The 21,095-nt window shown below is 43.2% G+C and overlaps 1 protein-coding gene across 1 annotated transcript in view; it reads left to right on the plus strand.

The window, feature by feature from the left end:
• The first annotated feature begins 2,380 nt into the window (after positions 1 to 2,380).
• The window catches only part of LOC115101795 (paired box protein Pax-3-like), a 93,714-nt gene continuing 74,999 nt past the window's right edge, over positions 2,381 to 21,095 (plus strand). The window contains exons 1-4 of the mRNA XM_065005792.1: positions 2,381 to 3,115; positions 3,717 to 3,952; positions 4,483 to 4,612; positions 5,113 to 5,259. Of these exons, the coding sequence (XP_064861864.1) occupies positions 3,031 to 3,115; positions 3,717 to 3,952; positions 4,483 to 4,612; positions 5,113 to 5,259 (598 nt within the window). The 5' untranslated portion in view covers positions 2,381 to 3,030. The remainder of the gene's footprint in view (positions 3,116 to 3,716; positions 3,953 to 4,482; positions 4,613 to 5,112; positions 5,260 to 21,095) is intronic.

Consider the following 21,095-nt stretch of genomic DNA (forward strand, 5'->3'; position numbering starts at 1 on the left):
CTTTAGGCAAACACATTTTGAACGGAAATAAGTGGGCAAAAATGTTTGTTGTTGTTGTTGTTATTCAATAAAAGTAGAATCTTTAGAAAGGGGGCGTTTTGCCCCACTATCAGGTCAAAACGCCCCCCTCCACAAGCAAAAACATTTTTAAATAATTTACTCTTAAAAGCTAAGATATCCTATTTTAAATAGATAAATCAAATATCCGAACAAACTGGCATTGTACTATCTCACTATTAATATACCTGCTATGATGAGGTTTTGATCCACTGTCCCTCTTTTTATATTCGCCCTTCCTGTCCAAATCATCCTGAAGTTTCTCAAAATGGATTGTGTAACTCAAAGAAGTTACTTACTATTTGGACAATGATTTGGAAAATGCTAATATTAGGTATCATTGATTTACATTGATTGCCTGTACACAGATTTTTCCATTTTTCTTTTCTTTTGTGTCATTGGCTGTACGTTTGTTTATGTGTAACTCTGTGTCGTTGTTTTTGTCGCTTTGCTTTGTCTTGGCCAGGTCGCAGTTGTAAATGAGAACTTGTGCACAACTGGCCACCGAGGGTCTCGATCTCGACAAACCATTTCTGTATGGACCTCGCTTTGGACACGGGGGCATTGTCATGCTGAAACGGGAAAGGACCTTCCCCAAACTGTTGTCATAAAGTTAGAAGCACAGAATTGTCTAGAATGTAATTGTATGCTGTAGCGTTAATATTTCCCTTCATTGGAACCAAGGGGCCCGAATCATGAAAAACAGCCCCCTTACATTATTATCCACCAAACTTTACAGTCAGCGCTATGCATTCGGGCCGGTAGGGTTCTCCTGGCATCCGCAAAACTCAGATTTGTCCGTAGGACTGCCACATGGTGAAGTGTGATTCGAGAGAACTGCTCCAGAGTTCAATGGCGGCAAGCTTTACACCACTCCAGCTGATGCTTGGCATTGCACATGGTGATTTTAGGCTTAAATGTGGCTGCTCTGCCATGGAAACCTATTTCATGAAGCTCCCAATGAACAGTTATTGTGCTGACGTTGCTTCCAGAGGCAGTTTTGAACTCGGTAATGAGTGTTGCAACAGAGGACAGACGCGGCTGAGCCATTCTTACTCCTAGACGTTTCCACTTCCCAATAACAGCACTTACAGTTGACCAGGGCAGCTCTAGCAGGGCAGAAACTTGACAAACTGACTTGTTGGTGGCATCCTATGACGGTGCCACGTTGAAAGTCACTGAGCTCTTCAGTAAGGCCATTCTACTCCCAATGTTTGTCTATGGGGATGCTTGTCTGTGTGCTCAATTTTATGCACTTGTCAGCAACCGGTGTGGCTGAAATAGAGGAATCCACTAATTTTAAGGGATGTCCACATGTCGTATATTTTCTAAATGACAAAAAAACAGATAAATGAACCTCAAAATAGTTTTTTTGGAGTGATTTAAAAAGTTGAGCTGAGACAGATGAAATGTTAAGTTGAGCAAGACTAGTGGCATCCAGGTAAAGTGGTTTCTGTGAGAATTACAGGCGGGGGACGTTTAACCCCGAGCCACCCTACATCTCTCATATACATATCCTCATACAAAACTGTATTTTCGTTCAGTTTACTGATTGGAAATGTGACCAAACAATCGGTGGGTAATATTAGGCTATGTGGAATTTTGAGACAAATAACCCGTTGTTTGCATAGAACTAACTCAAAGGCATATTTTGGAATGATCTCGATACTTTTGATTGATTGGAGTGGTGAATGGGAGAAGCTTTTTGACTGACGGGACGTGTTCAATTAGCCTCCACAAAGACTGCGCTTCTGAACTGGGAACAATTGTGTGCGTGCTTGTGCGTATGCGCGCGCGTGTGTGTGATGAGAGAGAGGCAGAGCGCGCGCGAGAGCGAGAGATAAGGACAGGGCAACCAGTGAACAAACACGATATTTATGTTTATTTATTAGTAATGTTTACTGTTAATTTCTGATAGTTTATTTAACTTTTGTTTATTATCTATTTCACTTGCTTTGACAATGTAAACATGTTTCCATGCATACCAAAAAAAAACATTTGAATTTAATTGTGAGAGAGAGAGAGAGAAAGAGGGGGGGGGGGGGCAGTTGACACTCATGAAGTTATAAATAATGTCTTCACACAATTGTACTTATTTCACTACAGACAACTTTTACTGCACTCCCGGCGTCATATCCTGCTGGGTCGACCGAGCGGTGCTCCTTTTATTCTAATTAGTGCAATACTGTCTAAATAGTACAATAAATTCCTGTGTTTGTAGCATCACTGTGCATAGCATTAACAAACTGTGTTTGTTTATGTGATTTTAGTCACATCATAATAAATGGATACATGAGTGACTGTTTACTTACAGACTCAGGGGGTAGCGTAGCCTTCAGTGAAAGACGCATCTTCATCCATCGACATGGTTGGACCAGATATAATGTATTGGATGGAGGACTGATCCTGGATCAGATCCTGTGAAACAAAAAGCTCGAGGGCACCGCAAGACTCAAAACACATCGCCTTGAACCAGTGAGGCCACGACATGATACATTTTCCTCTGTCGACCAATCAAAAAGTCCCCTCGGCCCTCAGGACTTTCGCCTCTCTACGCCAATCAGAGGCCTGGAAAGACTGGGGTAGAAAGGAGAGAAACATCTTCTAAAATGTTTCACTTCCACGCATCTTTTCAATTCACATCAAGTGTCAACAAGAACTCCATCTAAGCGTCTTCCAATTTCAACAGAGGCAAACATTGCTTTGTCAAACGTTCACTATTTTCACTCTCCATATTGGATATCGACAAATGCACCATTCACAAAGGATATATCTTGTGTTTTTATTTGCATGTTGTTGTTATTTTGACGAAGCAACTTGCTATTCCCCAGGACGTGGAGGCTGTCCTGTTGCTCCATCAAAGCCAAAGTGTAGTCTATAACTTTTTGGGGGATCCCAGAATTGTTCTGAAGTTCCCGTTTTGGTGTTGATTTTGGTCCAGCGCAAAGCTTTGTTTGCGGAGGTTTAGGAGACATGACAGCTCTAGCCGGGGGCATACCGAGAATGATGCGCCCGACACACCACCAGAACTACCCGCGGGGAGGCTACTCTCTGGAAGGTAGGCAGTTTCAAATAAATATGGGTCCAAATGGAACCAAGTGCATGTTTCTTGCGTGTTGGAAGATTGTTTGTTTGTAATTGATTCAATCAGGTAGCAAGTGTTGATATTCTGTCAACTTCGAACAGATGCAAAATTGTTGTTCGTCTATAAATCATTTTGTTTGCCTTTCAACAGACAATTAGGCTACATACGAACTAGCATTTTGACAGTGACAAACATTTTAGGCTACACTACTAGGCCATGTAGCAACCCATGATTCCGTTGAATTGACATAGCAGCTGTTATCAAAACAACGACAATGCTCATGTTATGATTTTGATATTTATCGATTTAGCTACACTGTGCACTATTAATTAGGTCTAGTGTAAAAACAATACCAATCAACCCTTTGCCTATATCTAGCTAGATTAAATGCTATTTTAGATATCAACAAATGTTCTTGCAACAGGTCTCTCTTGAAAAACATCCTCGTTTTAATCAGGATAAATAAAGGTTGAATGAATAAATATAGGCCTGATTGTTTGGGCTTTTTTTCTGTTGTTGTTATTTTTGTTGAAGTAATTGTTATTATTGAATGACATGCGTTCCCTCCTTCCAGTCTCTACCCCGTTAGGCCAGGGCCGGGTGAATCAACTCGGTGGAGTGTTTATTAACGGCAGACCCTTGCCCAACCACATTCGCCACAAGATCGTGGAAATGGCCCACCACGGCATTCGACCCTGTGTCATCTCCCGCCAGCTCCGAGTCTCCCACGGCTGCGTGTCCAAAATCCTTTGCCGGTATCAGGAGACCGGCTCCATCAGGCCCGGGGCCATCGGAGGCAGCAAACCGAAGGTGAGGGCCCTAGAACCGGATTGCAAGACCTGCCTGAAATAGTCAACGATAATTAATAGCAGAATATTTTATTTGTATTGTTTCAACTTTAAACCAAGCCCATATGCTCTAACACTGTCATCATCACTAACGACACGAGATAGTTAATGGGAGATGACAGGCCATAAAAGTAACGTGCTATCTAAAAGGACACGTAATAATGTAGGCCTACAGTTGGTATAATTTATAGAATTGTCATACGCTATTAATTAATTCCCAATTTGAAATAGCCTACTTTTTTAATTGATAAGGACATTTGGGGGGTGTTTTACGCGCACTTTTACACACTCTATTAACCCAGCAAGTGGATGTAGAGTCAAAACCTAGGTTTTATAAACTAAGTAAACAATCAAACTCAACAGAAGCAAGCATAGGCACACCCCTTAGGGTACTTATTTTCTATTGTGCAATGTCTAATTTATTCAGAAAGGAACCCGTATTTTGCAACAACAATATATTGAAAGAAATGTGTATGCATTCTTGGTATGAAGCAGACATCCACCCCAGACGTGGATAAGAAGATCGAGGAATACAGGAGAGACAACCCGGGAATGTTCAGCTGGGAAATCAGGGATACATTACTCAAAGACGGCATCTGCGACAGAAACAACGTCCCCTCAGGTAGTTACATTTTATTTTATTTTATTGACCAATTTGTAATACGTACAACATGACTAAAATGCATATTTTACAATATATCTACACTTTTCAAATAATGCCATTGATAATAAACAAACATGGACGGTAGGATATAGGCCTACTTGACTGAAATCGTCTAAACTTTTGCGTAGTAAAAAAAGGCAATGCCTCAAATATTTCGGCAAGAGAGGATATACTAGCCGAGGCCTAAGAAATCATAACCGCAGTTGGCTAAATAACGAAAACAGTATTTGAATGTACATGTAAACTTATCTGACAGTTGAAAAGTATGCCATGCATTGCCTAAAAAAACAACATATGAATACCATGTGTGAACAAATCAACCGGTGCTATAATGGCAATATGAATGACATGTTAGTATGTCTAATACCTGTTTTGACATAAGTTTGCTTATTATCCCGTATTCCTGCAGGCATTTAAAAAATAACGTAGGCCTATCATTTTACATTTTGTTTCGAAAGTGAGTTCAATCAGCCGCACCATGCGTTGTAAATTCGGGGGAGGTGCAGGAGAAGACGAGGAGGACGATGATGAAATCGAGAAGAGGGAATTGGAAGAGAACGAAAGAAGGGCGAAACACAGCATCGACGGTATCCTCGGGGATAGATGTAAGTAATGGTTTTAATTTAAAGCAGGTGCAGAGCACTGGCGATGTTGATGTGGCCTAGGCGACGATGTTGAGTTCTATTGGACAAGTGTGCAATTATGATACAGATAGGCCTACTTATTTTTTATTTCAGAATTAGTACCATCGTATACTTTTTTTCCCTCTCAGTTTTCTATATTTGGTTGTGATAAAATATGTGTAGAGTTATTCTTTAGAAGTTTCGTAAAGGTTTGTTTATTTGTTGGCCTCTTGAGTCTGTTGGTGGAACATTTAGGGAAATTGAGAATGGGGAAAATTTGTATTTGTCTCTTAACGATACTGAATTAGAAGATATCTGTACCATTTCAATTCAGAGGATAGACAAGACTCAGTTGGTGTAGCCTAAATAAAGTATAATCATGAATTGGAATAGTCCTACAATTTGATTTGTGGAAATAGGAATTATCTTTCCTTTTCAGTTATTCCATTTCATTACGCAATTTCCCAATCATGCATTGAATAAAGTTGGAATAAATGATATACGTCCAGAAATGGTTTAGTAAATCTGTTGACCAGAATTGTTTTTTAAATGTGTTTTCTTAGGCTACGGTTGGTTTATAAAGCGGAATGAGTCCTGTGCATATTATATTTTTTTACTTGAACATAAAAAAAATGACATTCAAAAACCAATGGCACTTGACAGAGAACTATTATGTACATTTTTGCAACATAGTCTATTGTTTATGAATTTGGAGTTCTGAATTGTATGCCTGTAGGCTATTATTTCCAAACGAAACTTTTACAAAAGCCAAACGTTTCCATATGAAGTTGATCAAACATTTGCCCAACTGTTCCGTCCCCCATAAAAAGAGACGGTTCCTCTGCACACAATCCGGCACTTGAGTATGAACTTGGGAGACAAAGGCGCGAGAGTCCATTGAGACTCACACTTCGGCATCTCGCGCACAAAGGTCTGCTATAGCAAGCGGCTCAGTGGTGTACAAAAAGACGCCAACGCTTTTCAAAATGTGGAGAGAAAGGGAGAAAAAATGCGCTGACAAAGGGCTGGGAGAAGACATTATGGACCCGCAATAAGCGATGAATAATTCAGATAACACCGATAGCAAATCCGGACTGTTTTATAGACTGCGCGCCCAGAGAAAAAAAATGCCGTTTCACCTCCAAAATGTTACTTTGGAGTGCTTCTCAGCGTCAGGAGATGGCGTTTACCATTCCGAGGCCGAGATAAAGAGACAGCATCTACTTTCTCCCTGTGACCTGGATTTTCCCCGAACACCTGTTGATTGGTGACCTGTTGGGTTTTAGGGAATGTAGGCTCTATGATATCATAGGCCTTTCCCATTATGCTTATATTAGGCTAAATGGACTTGACATGCTTATTTACATTTTTTTTTACATAGTTATACAATTCTAGAAATGTGAGCATAATATTGTTGGTAATGTAGTAGTTCATCAAATATGTCTGAAGTTCCCAGTGCCCATTGCCTGCTTTGTTTATATATAAATATATGTATATATATATTAAATCTATCTATTTCGTTCCACTTATAGCAAATACTTCTAGGCCACATTAGATAAATGACTATCAAACATATATATATATTTTTAAACAACAACATTTGTACTTCCCCTCAAAGCATCCTCAAATGATTGAGCCCACATCGCTCTTTTACGCATGGTTTTACTAGTCCGTACTGCATCAGTCATCGCAGTGAAAACCTTTTCTAGTAGATTAAACTCAAACCTTTTATTTTTCCCCACTTTCATCTCCGGACAAAGCCCGCCCCCTTCCTCTTCGCCCGGGGCGCGCGCATTCATGCAATATAACCGCTTTCCTCCCTCTTTCCAGGCGAGGCATCGCGAATACAGATCAGGATAGTCAATTGACTTTATTAACCTTTAAAAGTGACTCTGCCAGTTTGGTTAAGGTCTTTCCTGCAGGGTTGGAACGAATTTGTAGGCTTGTATTTTGTTGCATTTATAGTGCTCCTTTATGATTGTGTTTCGATATCTGATATTATTCTCCCCAATTTTCTCTGTAATCTATTCGTGTCGATGCCTTGTTTAGATAGATTAGACAGCCTTGCAGATATTCTGAGATAGGCCTATGAACCGGACGAAGACATTGTAAAAAGTCAGGACCAGAAAGGCATAATAAAACGTTGCAACAAGTGATGTTAAATTGTTATTATGGGCACAGTATGATTTACAGCCTATTTATTTTCAAATATGCCAAACATCTGAATGAACTAAAAGTAATTGTTTTGATGTGTTATCTATTTCAACAGAAATAGTTTAGTGTTATGGAAGGATTATTCTAGGTATTTTGCTTTCAGTACCTGGACCTCATGTTACATTATCATCCGCATTAGAAACATTATCTTATCCATAATGACTACATCAACTTATAAACTCAGTGCAAACTCAACTGTTGATAATGGCATATCTGAAACGTTTTTTCTCAAAATATGACTTTCCTTTTCCCCTCTTCTGTGTGCCTGTGGAAGTTGCCTGTGGAAGTTGTTGGTCTTTGTCCTTTAAAGCTCTTAATTAGAATATGAAAAGGCTGTTTTGGGTATGAGGACTGTGTCTTCTGGCCAAATATTGATTAAGTAGGTGTTTGTAGAGGCTATATTTGTGGGAGAGAGGACTGTTGCTCTCTGCTCCTTTCTCTTCGGCCTCCATTGTTGCCGAGATCAAAGCTGCTCCGTTTAGATTTATTTGTCTGGTAAAAGGCCACTGCAGAGTTCTGTGGCCGGGATAAAAGTATCTATACTGGGACTGGGTAGCTACTATATCTGCATGGTATTACAGGGAACCTAGAGCATTCTGGGAAAAGGATGCCCCCAAGCAAATTGGAAATGTTGCGCTTTTAATCAGGAAATGAATCTGATGTTGAATGATTCCACTTCCTGTTTAACTGTAATAATGAAGTTTAGCGGAAATAAAATATAACTATATACAATTGATTTACTGCGTGTCCTTAATTAAAATGGTTGTGTTATCATTATACAAACGGTTGTACCTTGTACTAGAAGTAGCAGTGAGAGGCATTAGTACAGGAAATAGTAAATACATAGTATCTTTAACAACAAATGAATATTGATGAAAAAAATATCTATAAACATATCCACCCAAATATTGCATTAGCAAGTTCCATAATGTATACTGGCATGTAAAGTGCCTCCAGTACGGAATAGATGGTTACATTTATTAATCAATAAATACTATCCCAGTAAGTGGCCCCTAATTAATGACACCGTTCCTCTGTATAGTCTGTATGACTATATCACCAATGACACTCCTTTAGCCTCATTTAGCTAAGTAAAAGTAACCAATTTCATGATAGAGGAGTGGCCTTCTCTTACAGATTCCATTTAAAACGATGGGGGAGAGAGAAGAGAGGAGGGAGGGGAGAAAAAAAGAAAATACAAACAGTCAAAGGGATAACTTCTCTTAAAATGGAGTCCTGCGGTGCCAAATTGAATAAGCCCAGTTCTTTCAAATCTGCCATGGTGAACGCAGTCAACATGTAATAATTGGTTTCATTGAGGCACATTCCAACAATCTGCTCCCATTCTCCTGGCTCCATTGTCTTGGGGCAGGCAAATAGCCAGGGGACAGGAGGAATCAAGTGCTGACAAAACATGAAAGATTTAGCTGCTTTTGTCAAAGAAACTGAGTAGGACTTTGTTTGTGTAAATAAAGTGGGGAAAATGGCTCCCCACTACTTTGGCATGGACTGAGAGAGAGTAGAGGTTGAGAAAAAGAGACAGAGAGCAGAGAGAGAGAGGAATACAGGGAGAGAGAGAAAGATATCGATTACGGAGAAAGTGAGACATTTTTCAATGTGGCATGAATACACTGTAATGTGCATACTTTTAAAAAATGTGTTTGATGTTTAATCATATCATTGACTGATATGATTTGTCTGAATGTATATACGCAAACCATATAAACCAATTAGAACGTTCCATAATGCCTATTCTCCCAGGGCATTTAGAAATGTCAATAGACCCATGTATATCACACAGTCAGTCAATAATAGCCTAGTACAAGCTCAGGTCAGGAATAAACCGATACCCCCTCAGATAGAACAGGGAAAACCATCAGGGAAGATGAACAGGGAAAACCATCAGGGAAGATGAACAGGGAAAACCATCAGGGAAGATGAACAGGGAAAACCATCTGGGAAGATGAACAGGGAAAACCATCAGGGAAGATGAACAGGGAAAACCATCAGGGAAGATGAACAGGGAAAACCATCAGGGAAGATGAACAGGGAAAACCATCAGGGAGAACGAACAGGGAAAACCATCAGGGAAGATGAACAGGGAAAACCATCAGGGAAGATGAACAGGGAAAACCATCAGGGAAGATGAACAGGGAAAACCATCAGGGAAGATGAACAGGGAAAACCATCAGGGAAGATGAACAGGGAAAACAATCAGGGAAGATGAACAGGGAAAACCATCAGGGAAGATAGACATTGATTTTCTGTATTTCTTTAATATTGTTGCATTTGTCAACGGTCCATGCGTTTTTAAGCTGTTTTAAGTGAATTAAGCAGGGGGATTGAGAGAGATGGAGAGAGATGGGAGTCTCCAGTCACAACAAACAAAAGCCTCATTGCAACCAATGGAATGTTTTCTACAGGCTACTTTCCATCTCTGCCTCCAGGCAGAGCAACAGAGAAATCGTAGAGTAGAGAAAAGCTGTGTTTTGACTCTGTGTGTGATCCATGGCTGTCTCCCTGCCTGGGTTATTTACATTTACATTTACATTTAAGTCATTTAGCAGACGCTCTTATCCAGAGCGACTTACAAATTGGTGCATTCACCTTATGACATCCAGTGGAACAGTAGTGCATCTAAATCTTTTAAGGGGGGGGGGGGGGTGAGAGGGATTACTTTATCCTATCCTAGGTATTCCTTAAAGAGGTAGGGTTTCTGATCTGGCTACCTGCCACCAGATCAATCAACTTCAATACAGTTATTCAAATACATTCATCATCAATGACTAAAATAACAAATCTAGTATTAAAAGACAAATTAATAAACACAAGTATTCGATTCATAGCCTGTTTATCATTAGACAAAATTGTTTAGTAATATAAAATAATCCACCCAAACTAATGCTGAAAACTGATCACCACAACATCTTTATCTGATATACACGGAGTGCACAAAACATTAGGAATGGCTTCCTAATATTGAGTTATACCTCCTTTTGTCCCCAGAACAGCCTCAATAGTCGGTGTATGGACTCTCCAAGGTGTTGAGAACGTTCCACAGGGATGCTGGCCCATGTTGACTCCAATGCTTCCCACAATTGTGTCAAGTTGGCTGGGAGTGGATCTACTCTGAATAGCTCCTTCCTTCTCCTCCCACAGATGCACAATTGGATTGAGATCTGGTGACTCAGCAGGCCACTGCAGGAAGCTGAATTCCCTGTCATGTTCTTGGAATCATTCCTGGCCACCATGAAGGGATGCACCTGATTGGCAATGATTTTTTACACAAACGTTGCTCCACTTTTATCAAGGGGCCCAATATGTGGCATGAAAACACACCATCATACCACCACCACCAGCCTGCAATGTTGTACTCGTGGTTTCCTCCCATCAGCGTGAAACAGCAGGAACAGGGATTCATCAGAACAGGCAATGTTTTTTAAATTCTCCAGTGTTTTCATTCCTTAGCCCACTGCAACTGCAGTATCTTGTTTTCTACTGAAAGCTAATGGGGATAAATACAACAACTACAGTGGGGCAAAAAAGTATTTAGTCAGCCACCAATTGTGCAAGTTCTCCCACCTAAAAAGACGAGAGAGGCCTGCAATGTTCATCATAGGTACACCTACACCATGACAGACAAAATGAGAAAAAAAAATCCAGAAAATCACATTGTAGTATCTTTAATGAATTTATTTGCACATCATGGTGGAAAATAAGCATTTGGTCAATAACAAAAGTTTATCTCAATACTTTGTTATATACCCTTTGTTGGCAATGACAGAGGTCAAATGTTTTCTGTAAGTCTTCACGAGGTTTTCACACACTGTTGCTGGTATTTTGGCCCATTCCTCCATACAGATCTCCTCTAGAGCAGTGATGTTTTGGGGCTGTTGCTGGGCAACACAGACTTTCAACTGCCTCCAAAGATTTTCTATGGGGTTGAGATCTGGAGACTGGCTAGGCCACTCCGGGACCTTGAAATGCTTCTTACGAAGCCACTCCTTCGTTGCCCGGGTGGCGTGTTTGGGATCATTGTCATGCTGAAAGACCCAGCCACGTTTCATCTTCAATGCCCGTATGTAAACCCAACTGAACCTGGCCAGTGGAACTGTACTGTAACAATATGCCAAACCAGAAATACAAAGCCACAATACCTGGAATATAGCAACTGTTTCTAGGAGATTGATGGAGGGATGAGAATTCATTCCAGGGCTAAGAGTTTTTAACCTCAGTGATAGATTAATAGTGGATGTATCCTAGGGAATTTGGTGTTAGGTGTCCTACAAGCTCTCACAGTCTCACGTCAGGATTAGTCCATTATCCATGTTTCTCAAATTTCAAATTTGTCCAATTTTGAAGTGTTTAAGGTTAAGTTTAGGCATGAACTCACATTCTTAAAGTTAGGCATTAACTCTGAATGGTTAAGGTTAGTCATTAACTTTGAATGATTAAGGTTTGGGATAGGCTTAAAACAAAAATATAAAAAACAACTTTCTATTGCTGGATTTGAACATGCCACCTTTGGAGTCAGAGGAAGACGCTTATGCTTATTCCCCTCTACCATCCCTGTCCACAATGGTCTAGCACCACCCAAACCTACTTGAAGGTAACAGTGCTTACTGCCAGTTTCCACCACATCTCTTATGCTTATTCCCCTCTACCATCCCTGTCCACAATGGTCTAGCACAACCCAAACCTACTTGAAGGTAACAGTGCTTACTGCCAGTTTCCACCTAATCTCTTATGCTTATTCCCCTCTACCATCCCTGTCCACAGTGGTCTAGCACCACCCAAACCTACTTGAAGGTAACAGTGCTTACTGCCAGTTTCCACCTAATCTCTTATGCTTATTCCCCTCTACCATCCCTGTCCACAATGGTCTAGCACCACCCAAACCTACTTGAAGGTAACAGTGCTTACTGCCAGTTTCCACCTAATCTCTTATGCTTATTCCCCTCTACCATCCATGTCCACAATGGTCTAGCACAACCCAAACCTACTTGAAGGTAACAGTGCTTACTGCCAGTTTCCACCTAATCTCTTATGCTTATTCCCCTCTACCATCCCTGTCCACAATGGTCTAGCACCACCCAAACCTACTTGAAGGTAACAGTGCTTACTGCCAGTTTCCACCACATCTCTTATGCTTATTCCCCTCTACCATCCCTGTCCACAATGGTCTAGCACAACCCAAACCTACTTGAAGGTAACAGTGCTTACTGCCAGTTTCCACCTAATCTCTTATGCTTATTCCCCTCTACCATCCCTGTCCACAGTGGTCTAGCACCACCCAAACCTACTTGAAGGTAACAGTGCTTACTGCCAGTTTCCACCTAATCTCTTATGCTTATTCCCCTCCTACCATCCCTGTCCACAATGGTCTAGCACCACCCAAACCTACTTGAAGGTAACAGTGCTTACTGCCAGTTTCCACCTAATCTCTTATGCTTATTCCCCTCTACCATCCATGTCCACAATGGTCTAGCACAACCCAAACCTACTTGAAGGTAACAGTGCTTACTGCCAGTTTCCACCTAATCTCTTATGCTTATTCCCCTCTACCATCCCTGTCCACAATGGTCTAGCACCACCCAAACCTACTTGAAGGTAACAGTGCTTACTGCCAGTTTCCACCTAATCTCTTATGCTTATTCCCCTCTACCATCCCTGTCCACAATGGTCTAGCACCACCCAAACCTACTTGAAGGTAACAGTGCTTACTGCCAGTTTCCACCTAATCTCTTATGCTTATTCCCCTCTACCATCCCTGTCCACAATGGTCTAGCACCACCCAAACCTACTTGAAGGTAACAGTGCTTACTGCCAGTTTCCACCTAATCTCTTATGCTTATTCCCCTCTACCATCCCTGTCCACAATGGTCTAGCACCACCCAAACCTACTTGAAGGTAACAGTGCTTACTGCCAGTTTCACCTAATCTCTTATGCTTATTCCCCTCTACCATCCCTGTCCACAATGGTCTAGCACCACCCAAACCTACTTGAAGGTAACAGTGCTTACTGCCAGTTTCCACCTAATCTCTTATGCTTATTCCCCTCTACCATCCCTGTCCACAATGGTCTAGCACCACCCAAACCTACTTGAAGGTAACAGTGCTTACTGCCAGTTTCCACCTAATCTCTTATGCTTATTCCCCTCTACCATCCCTGTCCACAATGGTCTAGCACCACCCAAACCTACTTGAAGGTAACAGTGCTTACTGCCAGTTTCCACCTAATCTCTTATGCTTATTCCCCTCTACCATCCCTGTCCACAATGGTCTAGCACCACCCAAACCTACTTGAAGGTAACAGTGCTTACTGCCAGTTTCCACCTAATCTCTTATGCTTATTCCCCTCTACCATCCCTGTCCACAATGGTCTAGCACCACCCAAACCTACTTGAAGGTAACAGTGCTTACTGCCAGTTTCCACCTAATCTCTTATGCTTATTCCCCTCTACCATCCCTGTCCACAATGGTCTAGCACCACCCAAACCTACTTGAAGGTAACAGTGCTTACTGCCAGTTTCCACCTAATCTCTTATGCTTATTCCCCTCTACCATCCCTGTCCACAATGGTCTAGCACCACCCAAACCTACTTGAAGGTAACAGTGCTTACTGCCAGTTTCCACCTAATCTCTTATGCTTATTCCCCTCTACCATCCCTGTCCACAATGGTCTAGCACCACCCAAACCTACTTGAAGGTAACAGTGCTTACTGCCAGTTTCCACCTAATCTCTTATGCTTATTCCCCTCTACCATCCCTGTCCACAATGGTCTAGCACCACCCAAACCTACTTGAAGGTAACAGTGCTTACTGCCAGTTTCCACCTAATCTCTTATGCTTATTCCCCTCTACCATCCCTGTCCACAATGGTCTAGCACCACCCAAACCTACTTGAAGGTAACAGTGCTTACTGCCAGTTTCCACCTAATCTCTTATGCTTATTCCCCTCTACCATCCCTGTCCACAATGGTCTAGCACCACCCAAACCTACTTGAAGGTAACAGTGCTTACTGCCAGTTTCCACCTAATCTCTTATGCTTATTCCCTCTACCATCCCTGTCCACAATGGTCTAGCACCACCCAAACCTACTTGAAGGTAACAGTGCTTACTGCCAGTTTCCACCTAATCTCTTATGCTTATTCCCCTCTACCATCCCTGTCCACAATGGTCTAGCACCACCCAAACCTACTTGAAGGTAACAGTGCTTACTGCCAGTTTCCACCTAATCTCTTATGCTTATTCCCCTCTACCATCCCTGTCCACAATGGTCTAGCACCACCCAAACCTACTTGAAGGTAACAGTGCCTACTGCCAGTTTCCACCTAATCTCTTATGCTTATTCCCTCTACCATCCCTGTCCACAATGGTCTAGCACCACCCAAACCTACTTGAAGGTAACAGTGCTTACTGCCAGTTTCCACCTAATCTCTTATGCTTATTCCCTCTACCATCCCTGTCCACAATGGTCTAGCACCACCCAAACCTACTTGAAGGTAACAGTGCTTACTGCCAGTTTCCACCTAATCTCTTATGCTTATTCCCCTCTACCATCCCTGTCCACAATGGTCTAGCACCACCCAAACCTACTTGAAGGTAACAGTGCTTACTGCCAGTTTCCACCTAATCTCTTATGCTTATTCCCCTCTACCATCCCTGTCCACAATGGTCTAGCACCACCCAAACCTACTTGAAGGTAACAGTGCTTACTGCCAGTTTCCACCTAATCTCTTATGCTTATTCCCCTCTACCATCCCTGTCCACAATGGTCTAGCACCACCCAAACCTACTTGAAGGTAACAGTGCTTACTGCCAGTTTCCACCTAATCTCTTATGCTTATTCCCCTCTACCATCCCTGTCCACAATGGTCTAGCACCACCCAAACCTACTTGAAGGTAACAGTGCCTTACTGCCAGTTTCCACCACATCTCCCAACCTCCTCAGACATGAATGGACGTGGAATACTGACTTGAATCACGGGCGACGTGCCTGAATGTCACCACAAGTCAAACAGAGAAACAGCTTGATAGTCCCATATTTATCTGTTTCATGGCAACTTTTCCCCCTTGCATGAATTTCCTTGTTTTCTTGAATAAAGTGATAAAGATAAAGTTAGTGATCGTTTAAAAAAAAAAGTTGTAGTTTATTTTTTACTTCTGCAGTGTGTTGTCGTTTCCTGCAAACCATTTAAAATATTGTCAGCTGGTTAGTTAGCGATGTCCTGATTCTGCTGGCCAGCATTCTTAGAGAATGTAGCTATGCTAGTGGCAACAGATTGCATCAGTTAGTGTTGCATTCAAAAGCATCCCCCCTCCTATTCACTTCCAGATTTACTCCTCTCACCCTAGCTATACACACCACATTCACTTTAGCCTACGTCACAGCATCACTTACAAGACTGGCTTATCTGCAAGTGAATGGCTCTATGCTTCATTAATGCTTCTTTCTCCACTGGCACCCTCATTGTGATCGGCATGATATCATTCAAAGGACAATTAATGAATGCAGGGCAACTTTGAAGTGAGGGAACGGGGTCCTGCCCTGGACCTGCCCCTCGTTGCTGATAGACTCCGTCACATTCTCCCCACTGCCCTGAGAGACAGTTTGAAGTGGCTGAAAGAGAAAGAGAGAAGAAGAGAGAAGAGAAGAGCGACCAATAGAAGGTTAAGGAGAGGAGTCCCTGTATAAAAAGAGCTCTCTATTTCCTTGGAAATATTAGCCAAGCAAATCTCTGTGATGGTTGAGGATAAAGGAGTTGGAAGAGAATGGAGTCGGGGGGCCGAGGGCAAAGGGACTCCTGGCAAAAAAGGTTCGGACACAATGAGATAGTTAATTGAGTAAAGCCAGACAGCGTTGTCAATCACTTAACTTTGTTTAGCCAGGATTTTTTGTTGTTGAATAGCAGTTTAGTTCAGCGTAGAAGGGAAGGGACACGGTAGAAGGGAAGGGACACGGTAGAAGGGAAGGGACACGGTAGAAGGGAAGGGACACGGTAGAAGGGAAGGGACACGGTAGAAGGGAAGGGACACGGTAGAAGGGAAGGGACACGGTAGAAGGGACTCTTTTTTCTTCTCACAATTTTTTTTTGATCTGCAGCTGTTTTTTCATCCGTATTCGTACATCTCAACTGTCTTCGACTCGACCAATCTCTCACTTCTGCGAGAGAAGCTTAGAAAAATCTCACAAATGTCAAAATGTAAAACTAAAGAAACCAGGACAGACAGACTAACCAGTAAAGGGAGAAACAGAAAGAAAGACAGACATCACAGCCAAGAACATTTGTTATGGAAAAGAAGAGAAACTGAGGAATGTGACGGTGGTTGATCTCTGGCCGTTCACTGCCTATGATGTTTTGTGGAGAGGTGATGTTGGGCTGTAAAGGGGTAGGTAGCCCCCATCCGCCCCTCTCCTGTCCCCCTCCCATCTCCGGCAGTACATGGCAGTGTGGTTTGGGCAGGGTCAGAGGGCGGCTTGGGGTCACTGCCTGTTAAAACTATCTCCTCCTCAGGAAGAGAGGGTTAGAATAATGTTTAGTTCACCATGACAGCTAATGGACTCCCGTTCCGTTCCTCTGGGCTATAGAACATATTACATAGACATCCTATATTACATGGAAATCCTGCATGGATGTGTAATGCTAAAGGGAATTGGAATGATGATGGTGATTGCTTGGTGTGAAACTGTGAGAGTAGGCCCACTAGGGTCATTATGCACCTGGGGAGCGGGTGGCTTGGGCGGCTGGGTAGGGGTTAGTCGGTGCTGGGGGGGGAGCGTGTGGCAGACTGGCCTGTTCATGTGGCCCTGCATGGGTGCTGTGCCGCTGCTTTGTCCCTTCTCTGGGGGTGGCAATGCCACCGTGAAACTGTCACCTCACTCCACCCCACTGGAACTAAATAATAAGATGCCCCACACTGGGTCCACATAATGTCCTGCACAGGGCCGTTTGGGGCTTTTTGTCACTTCAGCTACATTAGAGAGTGATACATCTTTTTAATGTCATATCGCTGGCTCTCTTTGTGTGTGATCTCTGCAGCCAGCTCTCCCATATCTCCCTGTCTACCATTGTCTTCCCCTTTCTCTCTCTCTCTCTCTCGCTCTCTCTCTCTCTCTCTCTCTCTCTCTGTCTCTCTCTCTCTCTGTCTCTCTCGCCATCTCTCCATCTCTCTATCCCTCCTACCTCCCTTCCTCATTCCCAGGCAGCTGGCACAGACTCCTGGGGGCTCCTTAGAAATTCAAGTGAGAGCCAGGCCCCACTCCGCTCTTCCTCCCCATCCTCCCTTCTTTCTCCCAAACTGTTAACTCCAGCTGGGGTCAAAAGCTCTCAGTTAACCATTATGCCCCGTATGCATCTGCTGGGTCTGGCCCTAGCATTTCCCTGTCACGCCTCCATGGCGATGATGTACTGTTTTATTCAGTGAGTAGGCCAGTGAGTCCTACTCTCTGAAAGGGCCAGATCTACTTCCCTGGGCAAATAGCTAGTTTATTTGTCTCTTCTGCCTTTTGTTTTGGGTGCAGAGGAACACATGTCAGCAGCTCAATTACCCTCTATAGTAAGAACCCCTAGAGGATGGGCTGCCCGCCCCTATGACCGTTCTCGTCATAAACAACCCCATATGGCCCTATCTCTAAACCCTTTCTCTCTTCTTCTATTCCTCTCTCTCTCTCGCTTTCTTTCTCTTTCTACGTCTTTATGCTGAGATTGCAAAAGCAGAGAGTGCACAGGTTGTATTTTAGTGTGTGTGTGTGTATTGCACACTCTCTCTCTGTGTGTATCAGTCACTATGTGTGTGAGTGATGTCTCTCCTCATATTGACATGTCAGAGTAGGGTGGAGAGTTGAATGCTTGCCAGGGTGTCTCTTGTCTTGCCCACTGTACTCTACACAGTCAACAAAGCCAGTCCCTATTGGAGGTCTGGTCTGTGTGGAGGTTTTCCTCTATTGTTAAATACAGTTCTACTGCAGGTGATCTTAATGGACAGAGACAGCTTGACAGTTCACATCTGTGTGTGTGTGTGTGTGTGTGCCCTGCCTGTCTGCTCCCTGGATCCATAAAGCATTAGTTTAGCTCAGGTTTGTGTATGTGTGCTTTAAAAAAAAAAGTGTGTTCCCAAGTCGGTGTGTGTGTGTGCTTGCGTGTGTTTGTGCGTGCATTTGTTAGAGCTGGTTTTTGTGTGAACAGCACATGAATGTCTGTAATAGTTTAAGAGACACGCACTGTCTAACACAAACTACCTATTTAAATCTATCTCTCTGTCTATTCTTACTGTGGCACTCTGCCATCCTTATGCAATGTATCCTTTATCTACTGGCCTTGTCCTGCTTTGTTTAAATGTCTATTTTACTGGGTAATTCAACAGCAAAACCAATTTCCCCCTCAGGGATAATAATCTATCTTCCCATTGTGGTCAGAGACACAGCCAAACTGTTGAGTATTTTGTATTCTCAGCACCCTGGTGCTTTAGCTCCAGCGTAACATTTGATTTGGGTGTTGAAGTGAGGATTTCGAGGCCTCCCTTTGTGTGTTTACTATCCTCTTCTCCTGTTTGCTGACGAGAATGTGTGGGAACACTGTTGCTCCGGGTTCCTGCGCCTGCGTTCCCCTCTCGTCCCGATCCTCCGCGACGTCGGAACGTGGTTTGTCTTCTCATACTCAAAAGCTGTTGTGGCGAGGGGGTATATAGAGAGCATGAGTAATGAGAAACAGGGGAGTGAATTGATGGAAATGGACGTGATGTAAGGGACAGTTTTAAGAATGAACGGAGCAGAGCAAGGGAGTAGAGAGCATCCCCAATTTATCTCCCTCCTGTCCTGCTATCCTGGTTCCCTCTATAGCACCCCTGAACTCCTGCCCACATACACTTTTCTCCAGGTGCATTCAGCTCCCCTCTCATTTACCCCTCTCTCAACCCCCCCAACCCCCATCCCTCCTCCAATCACCATGCCCCTCTGGGTTTAGGTGGAAGGTGGGCGCTCCCCTGCTGTGCCCCTCCACAGCCCCCAATGGCCCCTCTCTGGCCCTCTTTGTGCCCCCCCCCTCGACTCCCTCAGCTCCCCCAGCCCCCCACTCCCCTGCCGGGCAGGTGACAGGGCCCTGAATGCGGGCCTGGGCAGCCCTGATGAATCCTACAGATGGAGCGTGGAAATTGACCCAATAGAGCCCTGCCAGGCCTCTCCCCTCTGCCATACAAAGGAACCCAGGCCACATCACTCCCAAAGAGAGAGAAAGAGAGAAAAACAAGTCAGGAGGATGACAAAAGTAACACTGTCATTTGCCATTAACGGAGTGGCCGTGATGTAGAGTTTCCGTGGCAGTTACTAATAATAAAAACAGGGAGCGAAGAAAAAGAGAGAGAGAAAGTGAGTAAAAGAGGAATGCTCCACCCCCACCCTGCAACTAACATGATACAGTGCTGCTGGGGTGCTTCATGAACTCTCACTCTGTCGTTGAGTCTCTCATTTTCAGCTCTAGCACTCTCTCTCTCCTTCTTTTCTATCTCTCTCTTCTCTCCTTTAAATGGTAATGACTGTGAAGTTTGTTTAGTCTTTTTCTTGTTTATCTCTTGATTAATCCGTTTCTTGTTTTGTGAATGATTTGACTAACAAGTCCAGTGGCTTTTGGGGCAGAATTTGAGATTAGAGGGTAGTATCCAAAATACTAGTTTGTAGTTTATAAGTTGTAAATGTAAAATTCATGGCTGAAAAAAATCCTTCACTATACTTTTTTTTCAGTTTTCAGTGAGGCTTCATGCTGTGTTCCAAGCCTCTCCTCACCATTGCTGCCAAAGTACCACAAACGTCCTAGCCAGACCAGTATTCGAAATCACGGCTGAAAACTCTCTGCCCTGATAGATATTTGCACTTTACGTCCAACAACTCTCCCATGAGTCTCTCTGCTCTCAATGCTCTGTCCGGTACCCCTGGTCCGAATCTATTAAAGAGCTCTTCTCGGTGTCGGAATCTTGATTTTGGTGTTCCAGAGCCGGAGCAGAATTCCCCGAGCTAAAATCCCTGTGTAATGCCTGGATGGGCTTTCACTGGCAACCAGCACAAGCATTTCCTGCTCGGCTCCAGGGGCTGGCGTTGAAGGGACTGGAGAGACGGGAGCCCAACTCGCCTGCCTGCCTGGCTCTCTTTTTAATTAAACCTCCTAAATCTGGAGAGGAAAGGAGAGAGGGAGGAGAGAGGAGAGGAGGGGAAAGGAGAGGAAAGGAGGAGGGAAAAGGAAAGGAAAGGAGAGGCGAGGTGAGGCGAGGAGGATGGGAAAGGAGAGGAGGAGGGGATGGGAGAAGAGAGGAGGGGAAAGAAGAGGAGAGGTTACCTCCATTAACCATTCTCTCTCCACTTCTCTCTCTCTTTCCTCCTCTCTGATGCCTCAATGAGAGACATGCAGTGGAATTGATTTGGGAAATACTATCACCAGAACATAACTTTATTTGCCTAGGAGCACAGACTTGTGGCTCACAGAGCTCTGTCCCATCTTCTGTCTGACTTCATGATTAGATGGTCTCAGGCAAGGAGCTCAAGGGAGTGGAGTTTAACCCTTTCTATCTGTAGCCATCTGCGTTGGAAACATTGTTATAGAGAAAAAGCAAT

The sequence above is a fragment of the Oncorhynchus nerka genome, linkage group LG20 (genome assembly GCF_034236695.1).
Source record: "Oncorhynchus nerka isolate Pitt River linkage group LG20, Oner_Uvic_2.0, whole genome shotgun sequence".
Lineage (NCBI taxonomy): Eukaryota > Metazoa > Chordata > Actinopteri > Salmoniformes > Salmonidae > Oncorhynchus > Oncorhynchus nerka.